This window comes from Malaclemys terrapin, chromosome 1, assembly GCF_027887155.1.
Source record: "Malaclemys terrapin pileata isolate rMalTer1 chromosome 1, rMalTer1.hap1, whole genome shotgun sequence".
NCBI lineage: Eukaryota > Metazoa > Chordata > Testudines > Emydidae > Malaclemys > Malaclemys terrapin.
This window is the reverse complement of record NC_071505.1, coordinates 83,690,059-83,710,533: the sequence shown is the minus strand read 5'-3', so window position 1 is coordinate 83,710,533 and position 20,475 is coordinate 83,690,059. Positions and strand designations below refer to the sequence as shown.

At 47.9% G+C, this 20,475-nt stretch overlaps 1 protein-coding gene across 3 annotated transcripts in view; it reads right to left on the bottom strand.

Moving 5' to 3' along the window:
* The window catches only part of CFAP54 (cilia and flagella associated protein 54), a 216,749-nt gene that overhangs the window by 125,467 nt on the left and 70,807 nt on the right, over positions 1–20,475 (bottom strand). For all 3 annotated transcript variants that reach the window (XM_054028552.1, XM_054028545.1, XM_054028538.1), the window contains 5 exons: positions 8,772–8,942; positions 6,122–6,214; positions 4,990–5,175; positions 3,704–3,846; positions 266–413 (listed from right to left, as the gene is read on the bottom strand). In XM_054028552.1, the coding sequence (XP_053884527.1) occupies positions 266–413; positions 3,704–3,846; positions 4,990–5,175; positions 6,122–6,214; positions 8,772–8,942 (741 nt within the window). The remainder of the gene's footprint in view (positions 1–265; positions 414–3,703; positions 3,847–4,989; positions 5,176–6,121; positions 6,215–8,771; positions 8,943–20,475) is intronic.

Sequence of the window (20,475 nt, the reverse complement as noted above, 5' to 3'; positions counted from 1 at the left end):
AACGCAACCCAATATAACACGAATTCGGATATAACGCGGTAAAGCGGTGCTCCGGGGGGGGGGGGGGCTGCGCACTCCGGTGGATCACAGCAAGTTTGATATAACACCGTTTCACCTATAACGCGGTAAGATTTTTTGGCTCCCGAGGACAGCGTTATATCGAGGTACAGGTGTACACTGTAAAATATTCCGGGGAATTTTGAGATGCAACTGGTCAATTCAAAAGGTAAGTTCAAACCCAACATTAGTTTTAAGCCAAACATACTTGTCCATTGTACAGTATCTCTTTGGAACAAATGGAATCACAGAAGAGTGCTCCTTCCTTAACATTAATCTCATTAATAATAAAAATGCTCCTAAGAAAGAGGTGCAAGAGGATTGGAGAAGTCTGAGATACAGCATCAAGACATAATCTACAAAATAGAAAAAAGGGAAAATAATGGTAAAAGTACATAATTACGATATAGACATTTCACATATAAACTGCATAATTTGTGAAAATACAAATTCTAATTATAACATCATAAATCAAAAGGATTAATACAGCTGCTGCTGCTGCAAATGAGATTAATTTCACTTAACGCTGCCCAGTGATGTCAGCATTGGACTAGGAGGGAAAAGTCTCCTGCTTTGGTCTGTGCTGGGTAGCTAGTACCCCAGGATGGCTTTTCTCATTGTTCCTCCTTTTAACATAGTGATGCTATTGTATTGTCATCTTTTGACAACTTGGAAGTTATTTCAAGGATGTAACAGGCTATTTACTTTTTAATAGGTTTCTTCTTCTACGGCTGATTATTATTATTATTATTTTGTGTTGTGGTAGCACCTAAAGCAGGGGTGGGCAAAGTTTTTGGTCCGAGAGCCACATCTGGGTATGGAAATTGTATGGCAGGCCATGAATGCTCACAAAATTGGGGCTGAGGTGTAGGAGGGGGTGAGGGCTCTAGTTGGGGTTGCGGGCTCTGGGGTGGAACCAGAAAAGAGGAGTTCAGGGTGCAGGAGGCGGCTCTGGGCTGGGGAAGGGGATCGGAGTGCAGGGGGAGAGGGCTCTGGCTGGAGGTGCAGTCTCTGAGGTGGGGCTGGGGATGAGGGATTTGGGATGTAGGACGGTGCTCCAGGCTGGAGTGCAGGAGTGGGGCAGCCAGACCCCACTCACCAGCGGAAGCTCGAGGGTCGGATTAAATGTGGCCCGTGGGCCATAGTCTGCCCACTCTTGGCCTAAAGGCTCTATTCAGGGATTGGGGCCCCACTGTGCTAGCCATTGTACATACATGCACAATTAAACCACTGTTCCTACACAAAAGAGTTAATTGAATATTTTCCTTTTTCTTAAAAAAACAGGAGTACTTGTGGCACCTTAGAGACTAACAAATTTATTTGAGCATAAGCTTTCATGGGCTACAGCCCACTTCATCGGATGCATAGAATGGAACACACAGAAAGAAGATATTTATACATACAGAGAACATGAAAAGGTGGAAGTAGCCATGACAACTGTAAGAGGTCAATCAACTGAGATGAGCTATCATCAGCAGGAGAAAAAAAAAACTTTTGAAGTGATAATTGAGATGACCCATAGAAGGTGTGACGAGAACTTTACATGGGGAAATAGATTCAATTAGTGTAATGACCCAACCATTCCCAGTCTCTGTTTAAACCTAAGTTAATTGTATCTAATTTGCATATTAATTCAAGTTCAGAAGTCTCTCTTTGGAGTCTGTTTTTGAAGTTTTTTTGTTGCAAAATTGCCACCTTCAAGTCTGTCACTGAGTGGTTAGAGAGGTTGACGTGTTCTCCCACAGGTTTTTTAATGTTATGATTCCTGATGTCAGATTTGTTTCCATTTATTCTTTTGCGTAGAGATTGTCCGGTTTGGCCAATGTATATGGCAGAGGGGCATTGCTGGCACATGATGGCATATATCACATTGGTAGATGTGCAGGTGAAGGTGGCAATTGGCATTGCTACTTCAATAATATTTTGTATACCTTTCTAATTTCCCTAATTTATAGCATTGTTTCCTTTATAGAAATCAACTACAATACTACAATGACTCCCGTCTTGCTATGGAAGTGGGAATGTATTAAGATTACAATATGAAGAAGGAAGAGCAATATATGTTTTTAGAAAAAGATTTTTATTTTTCTTAATATCCTCTATGCTCTGAATTCTTGTCATTAGACTTTTAATGTTCTGGGTTGTTTCTGGCAAAACTGAAACTTATGAATATTTTATTTATACTTTATTTCAATAGTGATGCCAAAGTCTTCCAATTAACACAATAATACCAAAAAGAAGCTCAGTTAAAAGAAGATGAGGATGTATACTAGATGTTTTGGATAAATGTTCATTAATCTATCAACAGTCGACATACATTTGATTGTATATTGATTTATTTTTGGATATTACTTTATACATCAAAATGCAATGTATCTTTTCCTCTTATCTTTTCATTACAGGTTTGCTTGCTTTTGTGACTGTACCTACGGTGTTTTAATGGACTGTTGAGTTAAAACTCTTGTAATTATGAAAACCTTAAAATACTTATTTCCGTGTTTTCCTTTATCACAATTATATAGTTTGAATTTTATTTATTTATAGGTAGCATAATTTTTAAAGGATTACTCCTAAAATATCTTAGTACATTAAAAATGTATTGCCAGATTATTGAAGTAATCAAAAACAATTTGCAAATATCCACTCATTTTGTGTGCCCCATTTGACACCAGAGACTTGGCTTTCAGCATTTCTTGAGCCCCTGTTGCTCCCATTGATTTCAATTGGAATTCTAGGTGCTCATACCTAAGGCTACGATTTTGTCATGGAGGTCACAGAAGTCACAGAATCCGTGATTTCCAAAGACCGCCATGACTTCAGCCTCAGCGGCTGGGCGCTGCAGGGTCCCGCTGCCTCCCGCAGCGGCAGAGAGCTGTGAGGCAGCAGGCCCCCAAGCTCCAAGCCTCCGTAGGCAGCAGGAATACCCTGCAGCTCCCCACTGCAGCAGTGGCAGGGGGATCCTCGCAGCTCCCTGCCATGATGGTGGGGCAAAGAGACCGCCACAGCTCCCCGCTGCTGCAGCAGAGGAGGGGGACCTCCATAGCCTCTGGCCACTCCAAGGAGCAGAGGGACCCCCGCAGCTTCCCACTGTGGCGGTGGCAGGGGGATCCCTGCAACTCTGAGCCCCCACAGGTGCTGGAGGCCCCAGAGCTCCCAGCCACTCCCGCAGCTGCCCAGCCCCTTCCCATTTTATCATGGATATTTTTAGTAAAAGTCAGGGGGCTTCCATGAATTTTTCTTTATTGCCCGTGACCTGTCCGTGACTTTTACTAAAAACATCCATGACAAAATCTTAACCTTACTCATACCTCTGGATGTCTAGATCCAGGTGCCTCATGCTTGGCCTCAGAAAATGAGACAAACAAAATTAATGAACATTTCCTAAAAATTTAACCTGTCCTGACTGAGAAAACGCCGTTACAAAGGAAAAACATGCAAATGTTAGAGATACTATTTATAATGAAAACTCTGTGCTAATTTCATGACAATATATATTTTTGTATGACAAAGTTAACAATCATGATTTATTTTTAGAGCACCTTTCATGCTAGGAGTATCAGCACAATTTCACAGCTTGTTACTCTACAAAATAAAATGGTACACATTTACAGCTGACTGCTATTTAAAAATCATTTTTGCCAATTACCTGTTCTGAGATATAGTCAAATTATTGCTTGCAGAAATAACTGCTGGATCAGCAGATGGTGTTGAAGGAGCCAAGACAAAATAGTCCCACATTGGTGAAAATGCTTTTTTGGCTAATGTATAGTTATCTGTCTGATAGGCAATCTACAAGAAAAATTACATGATTTTTATACTAAAAGTTGTTAGCAAGTATTATCATTATGAATGTGTTAATTCAAATAAAGCTGTTGACTTTCCTTGTTGTTTACATAGCCATACCAAGTCAATTCTGATTACAGTAATAAGCAAGGTTTTAACTCTTGTAATGCTATCCCCTTCCTACATTTCATGGAAGTTTATAACATTTGTGAGAATACTATCAGAACCATATCTAAGTAAAATAAATATAACATCCATTTGACCCTGCTAGAATTTGTAGGACTTGAGTTTCAGCACTAGCATCAGAAAGGCCTTGGTCATTCCCCTGAACAGAGTCCTGTGTGGAAACGATGCAGGTGTTACTACAGTTTGCGTAGCTGTACTACCTCCTTTTGGGTTTCCTCTACAATTGCTACTACTGCATCAGCCACATTGGCAAGGATGAGTGGATGCAAATGAAGCCACGCAAACGGGCAGCCATTCATGTGCACAGCTCTTGCCTCCGCAGATCTAGGGTAACCTTTCTCATAGCTTTCCAAAATCAACAGGGCTGGAAGGTTTCACCCTTTGTCCAATGTGCAGCTCCCTCAAATTCCTCCTTGTTGATAAGACAATTTATAAGAAGTATAATGAAGTTGCCTCACAGAGTTTTCCTGAAACCCTGAAACCTGTTGCTGGTTTCTCCTTTGGAAGGGTTGGATTTGGCTCCTGGGAAAGTTTAATTAAATCTTTAATCCCCAATCCTCAGAGAGTCCCATGAGGATGATTTCCTGCTGTTGGCCTGAACCCCAAAAAGCAAAAGGAAAGAGGAGGATGCAAAGAAAAAAAAACCAAGAGACTAAAAAGGGATTAAACGGGAAGTGACCAACATAGAAAAAAGAAAGAAAAGGACAAGAGACCTAGTCCAAAAACATCTTCCCCCTTAAGATGGTCCCACATCATTTTTGAAGTCAGAATTAGTAAGAATGCTAAAGTCTGTCATTTGTTGTTTTAAAGTTGTGATTTGTCCTAATTATATTTGTTGGCAAGTCCTGAAATTTTGTCTTGGAACCTGACTAAAATAAGGTTTGGAACCACCATTCACAGGGACAGAAACAAATCTTGAACCAAATTAAAAACATGAATCTATTCATTAAAAATCCAATCTACCTGAGTCAGATATGCTCGAGCAGTAGTAGCAGAAAGTGGTGGATAAGCAAGGATTGGTTTAGTTGTTTCCCCAATGGCATCACCAATAAGCTTTCCATCCGAGGAATATGCTGCAACTGCAAATATGTACTTTTCATTGGGACCTAAGCCTTTTATTTCGAAAAGGCTTTTTCCATCAGCTGGTATCTGTTAACAAAAATATTTCTAATTATGTGCACTGCATATAACAAAAAAGTAAACAAAATACAGTAAACCTTTATTGTAAGACCTTTTGTTTCTTTATTAATCACTTCTTTCATATAATCAAAGTTACAACCCATCAAATTCACTGATCCAAAGAATGTATTTAGCCTATAAAATATGTGAAGTTTCCATGGCAAGTGTCAGAATGTTATGATCAGATGATGATAGTATACTTGGAGAGATTGGTAAGGCAGATAGTCTACAAGCTTCCTTTCTTGAAAGCAGAAAGAAAAAAGTCTTAGGCCCTTTTGGAGAGTGGCTGAGTACAAAGAGAAGAGCTAAGTATATAGCCTAAAAGGGTTCAAGTTCTCTCTCCCAAAGAGTATAGAGGCCTTCGTGTTTGAATGTGACAGCTACTGAGGAGTGACACCTTCAAATCTCCAAGAGTGGAGTGAAAATAAATCTAAGGTAATGTCCTTTTAAAAAGGAAATATAGCTCCATCTCTATTTTTACTTAATACAAATATTAAAAGAACCACCCTTATTTGTTTCTCAAATCTGTTTTAAATTTCTCTTTTTCTATTTCTATATTCTTGTAAGCAGCTAGTGGTAGAAACTGTAAACAAATTTTATACTTTCATCTGTTTTATTCTTTACTTTGTAGAGACTTCCTTTAAGAAAACAACTATAGTAAAAAGGGACTCTAATGTAACCACCTTGGAAGCATTCTACTCATTATTCCAAAAGAGTTGAAGGTAGAGTGTCTTAAGACCTGCAGAACTTAAAACACTTGAAATAAAGATCAAAAGTATACCCAAGATTTGGCCAACTAGCTGACTAGATACAGATGAGGAAGGGAGACGGTGATAGATACACACTCCAGTGAAAGCTCTATAGTGAGTCATTCAGTGAGGGAGAATAACTTGCACAGGTTTTATCTTGGTCTTACCTCTTCTCCTGCATTTGGAAGATGATGATTATTTAACCTTACTTTTAAATTGCTTCCTGCTGCTACGCAGCCCAAAATACTGTACCATGAAACCTTTTGAGAAAAAGACAACTTAAATATTTGATATCTACTATCATCTCTAATTTATTAAAATTTACTGTGAGAAGCAATATTGTCTAATGAAGAATTTATGACATTTTCTGAATAAGAATAAGGGTTTTAAAGTGAATGTAGTTTTATGAAAGTTGTTAGATTAATGGAACTAGAAAATGATTCCACAGATTAGTCAGAAAGCAGGTACAAAAACACACAGTGACTAAGGCTACATCTACTCTACAAGCAAGTGGTGTGATTCCCCTGCTCACACACACACACACACTCACACTAGCTCAATGAGAGCTAGCGCAAGTACTAGTAGTGTAGCTGCAACAACATGGGCAGTGACAGCAGAGGCTTGGCTTAGCCGTGCCACGTACAAACCCACCTGAAACCCCGGGGTATGTACTTGGTATGGTTAAGCTGTGTCTCTGCTGCTACTTCAATACTACTGTGGCTGTACTGTTATTTATACTTGTGCTAACTTGATAAGAGCTAACAGGAGTATGTGTACTCAAGCAGGGGAATCAGACCCCCTAGCTCAAAGTATAGACATTGCCAAATACGTACACTGCTGCTCTACTGTCTCTCCAATGAGGCTCAAACATGACCCAAGGGGACCACCTCTACAGGTGAGAGAGTTGTTAGGTTTTCATGCCCACTCATTCGGTCCTTTTACTCTCAAATTAAACTGCCAATAAAGGTGCCATTTGTGATAGTGGTTTTAATGATGTGGACACCTGGGCCCCGACCCAGCAAAGTACTTAGACAAGTGAGCATGTGAGGACTGGACCTCATCCAAAGGCCACTGAAGTCTATATAAAAACTCACATTGACTTTAAAAGATGTTGAAATGGGCCCATTAACTTCAATACAGCTATTTACATGCTTAAAATTAAGCTTGTGGTTAAGTGCTCTACTGGATAAAGACATTGTTCACTAAGAAATGGATCACCTCAGTTTACATACAGTAGGCCTATGAATAGACCACAGATAAGACCAAATTCAAATCCATAATCTAGACATGAAAGACTCCATCCCAGAGTCCCTTAAATCATATAATTATGTTGGTGTGACTCAGACTTATTTTGTTTCTCTACATTTCGAGACACTACGTTATTTTGTAAAAACAAATAATAGAACTTAAGGAAGAACATGACTCCATATATCAGTACTAAATAATCAAACTCACAATAATTTAGGGCAACATTCTGATACCCTTACTCCTGTTGAATAGTTCATGCATAGTCACACTTAAATCAATGATTCCACTTGTAAAGTAAGATGCTACTTGACATGAGTATCAGAATCTGTCTCTTAACATTACAGCTTTATTCAACTGGTGACAGTTTCCTTTAAAGTTTCACACAAGAATGTACCCTTTTTGTTTTAGGTTATGTTGCACCTTTCTTTACAAAATCCAACAAAAATGAGTGGCTACATCTTCATTGTAAATATGCATAATGTTGAACATACCAAACTAAAATTCTCAACAGATATAATTTTACCTGTTCTTATAATTTGCATTTTTGGCTTAACAATTAACTAATTATCATTAAACAATCGGTTCATTTTCAAGCAAACAAATATATAGTGAAATATGGCAGGTTTTTTTTCATGATATGAAACAATTTTTTAATTAATAAGGGAATAGATTTGGAGTTGTTTTGACTTTCACTGCAAGAAATTTATGCACCTTTATTTAACTATAATTTAGGAGAGTATGTAATTTTAATTAAGAAGGATTTTTTTTAAATCTCTCTCTGATGTCAATTTAACACATACATGTACTTTCAGGGGGGGAATGGCTCCTGGAAAAAGTTTGTTCTTGAACAAAGGATAAAAAAAATAAACATATTGCACCATCTAGTGGTGAAAACCCTATAAGATCGGTTAAAACTTTACTATGCCATATATTAAACAAAGTGGAATAAATACCCATATCTATTACAAAATTTTAAATATTGGACACTTTAACTAGCTTTAAAATGTTTAAAAATTATTATTTAGGGCATAAATGGAAAGATATTGTCCCACAGTGAATTCAAGGTTGCAACTCAGTCAATTGGTCATAATAAATATACAAAGTCTGAAAACACTATTTCCAGAATTTTGTTTATAACTCTGAACAGAAATTGAGTCCTCACCATTTCTATACACAACATAAACATGTTTGAAAAGATTTACTATTAAAATTCATCTCTTGAGAAAACTGCAGATAGTGGCTATTTTGTACACCAAATTGAAGTGTGCAAAGTGTCTGTTTAGCAGAAGGATTAGTCTTTGACAGGTAGCATAAACAGATGATATATAGCAGTAACAGAAGAGAACAGACCACAGGAAAAGAAATGTTGCAGGTAAATGTGAAGGTCACAACAGTGAGTCACCAGTGACTCACGGAGATGAGAATTTAGAATTTATTCAGTTAAAACAACATAATCTACCTAAGAACGATAAAGAGCACTGTGATAAATATGGTACTGCTGAAGCAACTTTCTTCATTGCCACTTATAGTTTCACATCTTTCTTATGGAGTCGTTATGAAGAGCATTACCTGAACATCTGAGGAGAATGGGGCTGGTTTAAATGTCATGGAGCAATGTGATCTGGAAAGCAACAGAGGAGGAGGGGGGATTCTGTTTTTCTTGCTAGTCATAGCTTGTTTCAGACTGGAGCACAATGCATTTTGTTCAGCTTCAACCTTCTGAATTAAAGCTAATGCTTCCTATGTTGAAAAATATGAATAGAAGAGAAAATCAAGGTGAAAAACCAAACAGAAAAGGAAAATCAAAACACATATTTGCAAAATATCTCCAAAATGAATATTATAGTATGATAAAGTGTTCGACAATGCTGAGGCCCCCGCATAGTGCACCACTGGCCAGGAAGTGGGAAGGGAAGGTGGTTGAGAGCTGACTGTCCCGCTTTCCCTCTTTCTCCATTAATTTAAACCTCTTCTTGGGTTTTGAGGGCCTTTTATCCACTTTCACTGCTTCACCCTCCCTCCCTATAGATGTAATACCGGAGCTGTGTTTTAAGGATGTTGCAGGTCTAATCTAGCACCTGTTTGAGGATTAGGAAGGAATTTTTCACATTGGTCCAAAGTGGCAGATGTGCTGTGGGATTTTTCACCTTCCTTGCAGCAACATGGAGGCGCAGTTAGGATAAAAGGAGTAGGTCTTGGAAATTCAATAGTAGGATTTTTTTTTAAAAAATGTTTACTTACCTTCTCGTAACTGTTGTTCTTCGAGATGTGTTGCTCATATCCATTCCAGTTAGGTGTGCATGCGCCGTGTGCACAGTCGTCGGAAATTTTTTCCCCTAGCAGTACCCGTCGGGTCGGCTGTGAAGCCCCCTGGAGTTGTGCCTTCATGGCGCTCAAATATGATCCTGCCAACCCTGCGCCTCCTCAGTTCCTTCTTGCCAGCTACTCTGACAGAGGGGAAGGTGGGTGGGTTTGGAATGGATATGAGCAACACAGCTCAAAGAACAGCTACGAGAAGGTGAGTAACCATATTTTTTTCTTCGAATGCTTGCTCAGATCAATTCCAGATAGGTGACTACCAAGTCCTACCTTGGAGGTGGGGTCGGAGTTATGGAATGACAGACTGGAGCACTGCTCTGCTGAAGGCTGCATCATCTCTAGCATGTTGGGTTATAGTGTAATGAGCAGCAAATGTGTGCATCGAGGACCACATTGCTGCCCTGCAGATTTTTTGAATCGGCACCTGGGCCAGGAACGCTGCCGATGAGGCCTGCACCCTCATGGAATGAGCCGTGAGAGCCAGGGTTGGAACGTTGGCTAATTCGTAGCAGGTGCGGATGCAGAAGGTAATCCATGATGAGATCCTCTGCGACAAGACCGGGAGACCTTTCATATGGTCTGCTATCACCACGAATAGCTGGCTCGACTTTCGGAACGGCTTCATGTAAAAAGCAAGCACCCATCGAACATCCAGAGAGTGGAGTTGTTGCTCTTGGCTGGTCGCATGAGGTTTAGGGTAAAAAACAGGCAGGAAAATGTCCTGGTTGGAATGAAATTGGGACACAACCTTTGGAAGGAAAGCCAGGTGAGCCCTGAGCTGCACCTTGTCCTTGAAGAAGACCATGTATGGAGGATCAGAGGTGAGGGCCTTGAGCTCCGAGACCCTTCTTGCAGAAGCAATGGCAACCAGAAAAGCAATCTTCCATGATAGATACAGGAGCGAGCAAGTTGCCAACAGTTCAAACAGAGGTCCCATGAGTTTGGAAAGAAACAGGTTGAGGTCCCATGAAGAGATTGGATACTGAATCTGTGGGTACAGGCGCTCCAGGCCCTTGAGGAAGCAGCTTACCATGGGGTTGGCGAAGATGGAGTGCCCGGCCACTCCCTGGTGGAATGCAGAGATAGCTGCCAGGTGAACCTTGATGGAAGAAGACCTTGCCGCATGAGTTGCAACAGGTACTCCAGGATGACAAGAATGGGGGCCTGCAACGGTGGAGTACAGCGCTGGGAGCACCAGATCGCAAACTGCTTCCACTTTGCCAGATAAATGGCCCTAGTGGAGGGCTTCCTGCTACCAAGCAGAACTTCCCTGACCAATTCCGAGCACATGAGCTAAATGAAGCTTCCAGGCCATGAGGTGGAGAGACTGGAGGTCTGGGTGATGAAGGTGACCGTGGTCCTTGGTAATCAGGTCTGGGAGCAGTGGTAGCATGATCGGGGTGTCTACCGAGAGGTCCAGGAGTGTGGTGTACCAGTGTTGGTGTGGCCACACCGGAGCCACCAAGATGACCACCGCCTTCTCCCTGCAGACTTTGAGCAGGACCTTGTGTACGAGACGAAACGATGGGAACACATACATGAGAGGATATCACCATGGGAGGAGGAAGGCATCCGCGAGGGAGCCCTGGCTGTGGCTCTGGAAGGAGCAGAACCTTGGGCACTTCCTGTTACTCCAAGTGGCGAGGAGCTCAATATGGGGAGATCTCCACCTCTGAAGATGGTGAGGATGACATCCGGCCGGATGGACCACTCGTGGTTGCGGAACAATCTGCTGAGGTAGTCCGCCATCTCGTTCTGCGATCCTGGGAAATACGTCGCCTCCAAATGGCTATGCAGAACTCCCACAGCTGGAGGGCTTCCCAACAGAGGGGAGAGGAATGGGCACCAGCCTGCTAGTTTATGTAAAACATTGCAGTTGTGTTGTCCATCATGACTCCCACACATTGACCCCTCCAGTGGGCCTGGAAAGTCTGGCACACTAATCAAATCACTCTCCACTCCTTGATGTTGATGTGGAGCGAGAGCTCATCTTGAGACCAGAGGCCCTGTGTCTGAAGGTCCCCCAGGTGCACGCCCCACCCCAGCACCAACACGTCCGTTACCAGGGACAGGGAGGTCTGAGGTCTGTGGAAGGTGACTCCTTTGCACACATCTTGTTGGTTGAGCCACCAGCCCAAGGACTAGAGGACGTGACCCAGAAGAGTGACTACAGAATCTAGACTATTGTGTCCCGGGCAGTATGCTGATATGAGCCCAATCTGGAGAGGTCTGAGATGCATCCTGGCATGTTGAACCACGTATGTACAAGATGCCATGTGATCAAGTAATCTCAGGCTGGCCCTTGCTGTGGTGGTAGGGTACTGTCTGAAACCTTGTATGGCGTCCGAGATCGTTAGAAAATGGGTCTCTGGCAGGAATGCTCTGGCACAACCCGAATCCAGTACTGCCCTGATAAACCCTATCCTTTGTATTGGTATCAGGATTGACTTGCTCTCGTTGAGAAGAAGGCCCAACCTGTTGAACATGGATCTCATGATATGTATCTGCACTTCTACCTGGTCCCTGGAGCGCCCCCACAGCAGTCAGTTGTCAAGGTACTAATACACCTGCACCTGCCTCTGGGGAAGGAAGGCGGCAATCACCAACATGAACTTGGTGAACACCCGAGGGGCTGTGGACAGGCCAAAGGGGAGAACCGTAAACTGGAAGTGGTTGTGACTGACCACAAACCTGAGGTATCGTCTGTGAGCAAGACGTACGGATATTTGAAAGTACACGTCCTTGAGATTGAAGGCAGCGTACCAGTCTCCCAGATCCAGAGAGGGGATGACGAGTTCAGGGAGACCATGCAGAAAAGACGGTTACTCACCGTTGTAACTGTTGTTCTTCGAGATGTGTTGCTCATATCCATTCCATTAGGTGTGCGCGCGCCGCGTGCACGATCGTCGGAAGATTTTCTACCCTAGCAACACCGTCGGGTCGGCTGTGGAGCCCCCTAGAGTGGCGCCTCCATGGCGCTGAATATATACCCCAGCCGACCCGGCGCCCCCTCAGTTCCTTCTTGCCGGCTACTCCGACAGTGGGGACGGGGGGCGGGTTTGGAATGGATATGAGCAACACATCTCGAAGAACAACAGTTACAACGGTGAGTAACCGTCTTTTCTTCTTCGAGTGCTTGCTCATATCCATTCCATTAGGTGACTCCCAAGCCCAACTTAGGTGGTGGGGTCGGAGTGAGACATTGCTGTGTGCAAAACCGCTGACCCGAATGCAGCATCGTCCCTGGACTGCTGCACTAGTGCATAGTGAGCTGTAAACGTGTGGACTGATGACCAAACCGCCGCTCTACAAATGTCCTGTATCGGAACATGTGCCAGGAAAGCAGTCGAGGAGGCTTGGGCCCTCGTGGAGTGAGCGGTGAGGTGCGGTGCTGAGACACCTGCCAGGTCATAGCAAGTCTGGATGCAAGACGTAATCCAGGAGGATAGGCGTTGTGAGGAGACCGGTGAGCCTTTCATTCGGTCGGCCACTGCAACGAAGAGTTGCGTCGTCTTTCTAAAGTGCTTTGTGCGGTCAATATAGAAGGCCAGGGCCCTTCGTACATCCAGGGAATGCAAACGTTGATCCTGGCGAGTGGCATGTGGTTTGGGATAAAAGACCGGGAGAAATATATCCTGGTTGATATGAAAAGGAGAAACCACCTTAGGGAGAAAGGCAGGATGTGGACGAAGCTGCACTTTATCCTTATGAAAAACTGTGTAAGGGGGCTCAGATGTAAGCGCCCTGAGTTCAGAAACGCGCCTTGCTGAGGTGATGGCTACAAGGAAGGCTGTCTTCCAGGATAGGTACAGAAGTGAACAGGTGGCCAGTGGCTCGAATGGAGGACCTGTGAGCTTGGAGAGAACCAGGTTGAGGTCCCACGTCGGGACGGGCTGACGTTGTTGTGGGTACATCCGGTCTAAGCCCTTGAGGAATCTAACGACCATCGGGTTAGAGAATACCGAGGACGCGAGTTCCCCTGGGTGAAAGGCCGATATAGCGGCCAGGTGAACTCTAATTGAAGATATCGCCAACCCCTGCTGTTTTAGGGAGAGGAGATATTCCAAAATGAGAGGAATGGGTGCCTGCAACGGGGACGTGGCTCGTTGTTCGCACCAACAGGAGAACCGCTTCCACTTGGCCAGGTACGTGGTGCGTGTTGAGGGCTTCCTACTGCTCAGCAGAATCTGTTGGACAGAGTGCGAGCATTGCTGCTCTGCCTGGGTGAACCATGGAGCAGCCACGCTGTGAGGTGGAGTGATTGCAGGTCGGGGTGACGCAGCCGGCCGTGGTCCTGAGAGATGAGATCCGGACATAATGGAAGCGGGATCGGTGTCTGAACCGAGAGTTCCAACAGTGTGGTGTACCAATGTTGTCTCGGCCACGCTGGAGCGATCAGAATTACCTGTGCCTGGTCTCTGCGCAATTTGAGCAGTACCTTGTGGACCAGAGGAAACGGAGGGAAGGCATAAAACAGGTGGTCTTTCCAGGGAAGGAGAAACGCATCCGAGAGGGAGCCCGGAGCTCGACCTTGAAGGGAGCAGAACACGTGGCACTTCCTGTTGTCTCGAGATGCAAACAGGTCTATCTGGGGAAACCCCCACTTCTGGAAGATGGAATGTATGATGTCCGGACGGATAGACCACTCGTGCGTCTGGAAGGACCTGCTGAGTCGGTCCGCTAGAGTGTTCTGGACACCAGGTAGGAACGATGCCGTGAGATGGATTGAGTGGGCGATGCAGAAGTCCCACAGGCGAATGGCCTCTTGGCATAGAATTGACGAACGTGCTCCTCCTTGCTTGTTGATGTAAAACATGGCCGTGGTGTTGTCGATGAGAACTAACACACAACGGCCACGTAGGAGATTGAGAAATGCTTGGCACGCCAGGCGTACCGCCATCAGTTCCCGAACATTGATATGCAGGGCTAACTGGGGTGCAGTCCACAGGCCCTGGGTATGGTGTTCGTTGAGATGGGCGCCCCAACCCAGAGATGAAGCGTCTGTGACCAGGTGCAGAGAGGGTTGTGGGGTGTGAAAAGGCATCCCCTCGCAGACCACATTGTGATCTAGCCACCAGGTGAGGGAGGTCAGGACCGAGTTCGGGACCGTGACCACCATGTTCAGGCTGTCCCGATGTGGGCGGTATATTGATGACACCCAGGTTTGAAGTGGGCGAAGCCGAAGTCTGGCATGCCTGGTTACGTACGTGCAAGAAGCCATGTGACCCAGCAGGGTGAGGCACGACCTCACCGTGGTAGTTGGGAAGGCCTTGAGCCCTTGAATGAGGTTCTTGATGGTGCCAAAGCGGTTGTCTGGCAGGATGGCTTGTGCACGTCTGGAGTCTAGAACTGCGCCGATGAATTCTATTCTCTGGGTAGGTTCTAGAGTGGATTTGTCCTTGTTGAGTAGGATGCCCAACTCGTTGAATGTGTGCACTATTATGTGGACGTGAGCTTGAACTTGCTCCTTGGTGCGACCGCGTACCAGCCAGTCGTCTAGGTACGGGAACACCTGTATCCCTTGTCGACGAAGGTACGCTGCCACGACAGCCATACATTTCGTGAACACTCTTGGGGCCGAGGATAGGCCGAAGGGAAGGACTGCAAATTGGTAGTGCACCGTGTTTACCACGAATCGCAGGAAGCGTCTGTGAGGTGGGTAAATTGTGATGTGAAAGTATGCGTCTTTCATGTCGAGGGCGGCGAACCAGTCTCCAGGATCGAGGGAAGGGATAATGGCCCCCAAAGAGACCATGCGGAACTTCAACTTTACTACGAATTTGTTGAGTCCGCGCAAGTCCAAGATGGGCCGCAGACCTCCTTTGGACTTGGGGATCAGGAAGTAACGGGAATAAAATCCCCTACCCCTTAACTCTATCGGAACCTCCTCTATGGCCCCCAGGGCCAGGAGCGTAGAAACCTCCTGTATAAGAAGTTGCTCGTGAGAAGGGTCCCTGAAGAGGGACGGGGAAGGGGGGTGGGAGGGGGGGATAGAAGAAAACTGGATAGCGTATCCCCTCTCCACCGTGCGGAGGACCCAACGGTCCGAAGTTATAAGGGACCAAGCACGGTGGAAGTGGGAGAGGCGATCCCGGAAGGAGGGGGCTGGATCCTGGGGGATGACTGGGGCGCCGTCCTCGACCGCACCTTCAAAAGTTCTGCCTGGGGCCTGAAGGTGGTCTAGGTGGCCCCTGGTTCTGGCCTGGTTGAGGGCCGGTCCACCTTCTCCTACCACCTCGCCCTCGCCTCCGGGCCGAGTCCTGTCTCTGACGAGGCGGGGGGGGGTAGAAGCGCTGAGGCTGCGGCCTAAATGGTCTGCGCTGAGGGCCCGCAACATGCATCCCCAGGGAGCGCATGATTGTTCTCGAGTCCTTGAGGCTCTGCAGGCGAGAGTCCGTCTTGTCCGAGAACAATCCATGTCCCTCAAAGGGCAGATCCTGTAGGGTTTGCTGCAGCTCCGGAGGCAAACCCGAAACCTGAAGCCAGGAGATCCTCCGCATAGCGATACCCGAAGCCAGGGTCCTCGCAGCCGAGTCCGCTATGTCCAAGGAGGCCTGCAAGGAGGTCCGAGCCACCTTCTTACCCTCCTCTACCATGGCTCCAAACTCCTCCCTGGACTCTTGGGGAACCAACTCCTTAAACTTCCCCATAGAGTTCCAGGAGTTAAAGTTGTAGCGGCTCAGGAGCGCCTGCTGGTTCGCCGCTCTAAGTTGCAGCCCTCCGGCTGAGTAAACTTTACGGCCAAACAAATCGAGTCGCTTAGCCTCCTTTGATTTAGGCGCTGCAGCCTGCTGACCGTGGCGCTCTCTTGCGTTCACTGATGCCACCACCAGTGAACACGGTTGGGGGTGGGTATACAAGTACCCGTAGTCTTTAGACGGGACAAAGTATTTCCTTTCCACCCCTCTCGCTGTGGGTGGGATAGAGGCAGGAGTTTGCCATATCGTATCTGCATTGGCCTGTATCGTGCGGATCAGGGGTAACGCCACCCTCGATGGGGCATCCGCTCCGAGGATGTTCACGATAGGGTCCTGCACCTCCACTATCTCCTCCGCCTGCAGGTCCATATTACGGGCCATCCTACGCAGGAGATCCTGGTGAGCCCGAAGATCTATCGGAGGAGGACCTGTACATGATGTGCCCGCCACTGCCTCATCCGGAGAGGAAGAGGAAGATGCCTCTGGTGGTACAGGATCCAAGGGAGGGTCCTGGTCCCCCTGCTCCTGGGCCGGAGCATCACCTGTGCTTGGGTCCATGGCGTCGGGTGGCGTGGACACGGAAGCCTCCATGCCCCCTGGCGGAGGCCGAGAGATGGTAGACTCCGGGGCCCTTCTAACAGAGTGACCCGAGCGAGAGGTCGAGGGTATTGAAGCCCCTTGCTCCTGGTGGTACGCCCACGGGGTCCAAAACGACTAGTGAGATGGGCCATGAGAATGGTCCTCTGTCATCTCCTGCCAATGGCCCAAGTCCCGTTCCTCGGCTTGCCCTTGAGGGGGGTATGCCGATCTCGACAGGTCTTCGGAGGAGCGAGACACTGATCTTGATGGCCATGGCGGTGCCGAGAGAGACGAAACGATTCCCGTGAGCTGTGGTGCCGCACGGTGCCGGTCCGGGGATGATCTATCTCTACGCGGTGCCGGCGAACGGTGCCGGGACCGCGATCGGTGCCGATGACCTCGTCGGTGCCGGGAGCCGGATCTGGACCTCGACGAGGACCTGGAGTATGCCCGGTGCCGGGAGCGGCTTCTCGACGTCGAGCGTCGACCATGGCGGTGCCGAGAACTACGTCTCGACGTTGATCGGTGCCGACGATCATAGCGGTGCCGAGACGTAGAGCGGTGCCGCGACGAAGATCTTGGCCGCGAGTACGACCGGTGCCGAGGTGATATTCGGTGCCGGGACTGCGAGCGGCGTGGGGACCTGCTTCGGGACCTGGACCGGTGCCGAGGTTCCAGCCCTTGCGATGGAGGGCGCATCAAGGCAGGTTTCCCCCTCGACTGGACCGGGCGAGTCAATGGTGCCGTCGGTGCCGATGGTTGAGGCGGTGCCGGCTCCGTGAGAGCTATCAAGTCTCTCGCCGCCGTGAAGGTCTCTGGAGTCGACGGGAGTTGTATCACCGCCGGTCTCGGTGGAGACGCTATCTGCACCGGACTCAACGGCCTCGGCGCCGGAGTCGACAGTGCTGGAGGCACCTGTTTTCGGTGCTCCACCGGCGGACTCGGCTCTACCCCCGGCACTGGGGGAGCCGGCGTCTTCGGCACGGAGGCCCCCGTCTTATGGGCTTTTTTATGCCCCGGGGATAATGACCGGCGTCGAGGCACTTGCTGCGGTGCCGACGAGGTCCGGTGCCGGGGCGGCTTGTCCGACACCACTCGCGTGGTCGGCATGGCCGGTGCTGCCGGGGCACTGCGCACCGAGGCGCTAGGTGCCGGGGCTTGGCTTGTAGAGGGAGTGTCCGGACTAAGTGCCACCTCCATCAGGAGTTGCCGGAGCCGAAAGTCCCGCTCTTTCTTGGTCCTTGGTCTGAAGGCCTTACAGATCTTGCACTTATCTGTTTGATGGGACTCTCCCAGGCACTTCAGACAGGAGTCGTGCGGGTCGCTCGTGGGCATAGGCTTAGCGCAGGAGGCGCACTGCTTGAAGCCGGGAGCGTTGGGCATGAGCCCGGGCCCGCGGCCGGGGGAGAAAGGGGGAGACGACCCCCTTAATCCCCTGGACTACTATAACAACTAGAACAACTTTAAAAACTATTTAACTATTTAACTATAAACACTAGAACTATAACTATAACTACAACTGCGAATAACTAACTAAGCTAGGGAGAGTGGAGGACAGCTATGCCGCGCTCCACAGTTCCAACGACCGTCAGGGGCGGTAAGAAGGAACTGAGGGGGCGCCGGGTCGGCTGGGGTATATATTCAGCGCCATGGAGGCGCCACTCTAGGGGGCTCCACAGCCGACCCGACGGTGTTGCTAGGGTAGAAAATCTTCCGACGATCGTGCACGCAGCGCGCGCACACCTAATGGAATGGATATGAGCAAGCACTCGAAGAAGAACTTCCGCTTCACCATGAATCTGCTGAGGCCCCGCAGATCTAGAATGAGTCTGAGACCTCCCTTTGGCTTTGGGAATTAGGAAATAACAGGAGTAGAATCCCTTGCCCCTTAGCTCCTGAGGAACCTCCTCCACTGCCCCTGCGGCAAGGAGCGTTTGCATCTCCTGGATAAGGAGGTGCTTGTCAGAAGGGTCCCTGAAGAGGGACAGGGAAGGGGAGTGGGAGGAAGGAGAGGAGCAGAACTGGAGAGAATAGCCCACTTCTACCGTGTGAAGAACCCAGCAGTCTGATGTTATTTGGACCCAGCATGGTAGAAGTGGGATAGACAGTTCAGAAAACAGGGTTGAGGATCCGGTCCATAGTCTGGCACGCCGTCTCTGGGTGCACCTTCAAAAGGCCTGCTTGGAGCCTGAAGAGTTGTGTGCCAGGCCCTGAATTGACGAGGGCTGGGACGGCTTCTGTCCGCCATTCCTACCGCACTTCCTAGAAAAGTCCTGTCGAGGATGCAGTTGGTCGGGATTGAGAGGGCTGTGATTTAAAATGTTTCCGCTTAGTAGCTGGGGTGTGCACCCCCAGCGACTTCAGTGTAGCCCTTTAGTCTTTTAGGCTACGCAGACTGGAGTCAGTTTGCTCCACAAATAATCCTGCCCCATAAAAGGGCAGGTCCTGGAGGGTCTGCTGAACTTCAGGCGGCAGACCCGAGGCCTGCAGCCATGAGCTCCTCGTCATGGCCAAGCCAGAGGACAAAGTGTGTGCCGCTGAGTCCGCAGCGTCCAGTGAGGCCTGTAAAAAGGTCTGTGCCACTGCCTTGCACTCCTCAACAATAGCCCTAAACTCCTCCCTGGACTCCGAGGGTAACAGCTCCATAAATTTCAGCATGAAGTTCCAGGAGTTGAAGCTGTATCTGCTCAGGATTGCCTGCTATTTAGCAGTCCTGAGCTGTAAGCCCCCCGTGGAATAGACCTTCCTGCCAAAAAGGTCAAGTCTTTTACAGTCCTTGGACTTTGGAGTGGGTCCTTGCCACCCATGCCTCTCACTTTCATTCACCGCTGACACTACCAAGGAGCAAGGCTGTGGGTGGGTGTACAAATACTCGTACCCCTTAGAGGGGACAAAGTATCTACACCTTTGGCTGTGGGGGGAATGGAGGCTGGGGTCTGCCAAAAAGACTTTGAGTTGACCTGGATGGTCTTGATAAGTGGCAGGGCCACTCTGGATGGACTTTCTGGGGCCAGTACAGTCAACCATTGGGTCCTCTTATTCCACCACCTCCTCGGCCAGTAGGCCCATATTGTGCGCCACCCTGCGCAGCAGGTACTGGTGGGCACGACTTTCTATGGGCGGTAGCCCTAAAGTAAAAGTCCCTGCCATTGCCTTGTCTGGAGAGGATGATGAGGAAGCAAGCGGGGGAACAGGATCATCCTGGACCTCCTGGTCCATTGGGACCTTCTGCCCAGCTTCTTGTTCCAAGTCAATTATCCCCGGATCCACTGTAGGAGCAGGGGGCGGCTCCAGGGGAGGCACAGAGGCCGGAGTCCCCCCTCAGCATCCCTGGGGGCACGGCAGCTGGCTGAGGCTGCTGGCAACTCAGTCTCGGATACCACCGACCAGGAGCCCTTGGACAAGGTACCCTGGGTCTGACGATATGCCCACGGGTTCCAAAAGGGCCACTGGGCCAGGCCCTGCCATTGCACCAGCCATGGCATTGTGCCCACATTGGGGCATCTATGTGCTGATGGGTGCCGGTGCAAATATCTGGATACCACCCAAGTCCGAAGATGAGGACTGGGATCTCAACGGCCATGGTGGTGCCAAGCGAAGCTGGGCTGGTGAGCGGTGCCATGAGGATGTGAAGCGGTGCTGAGATCTGGAGTGGCTCCACGAACCAGCGCCAAGAC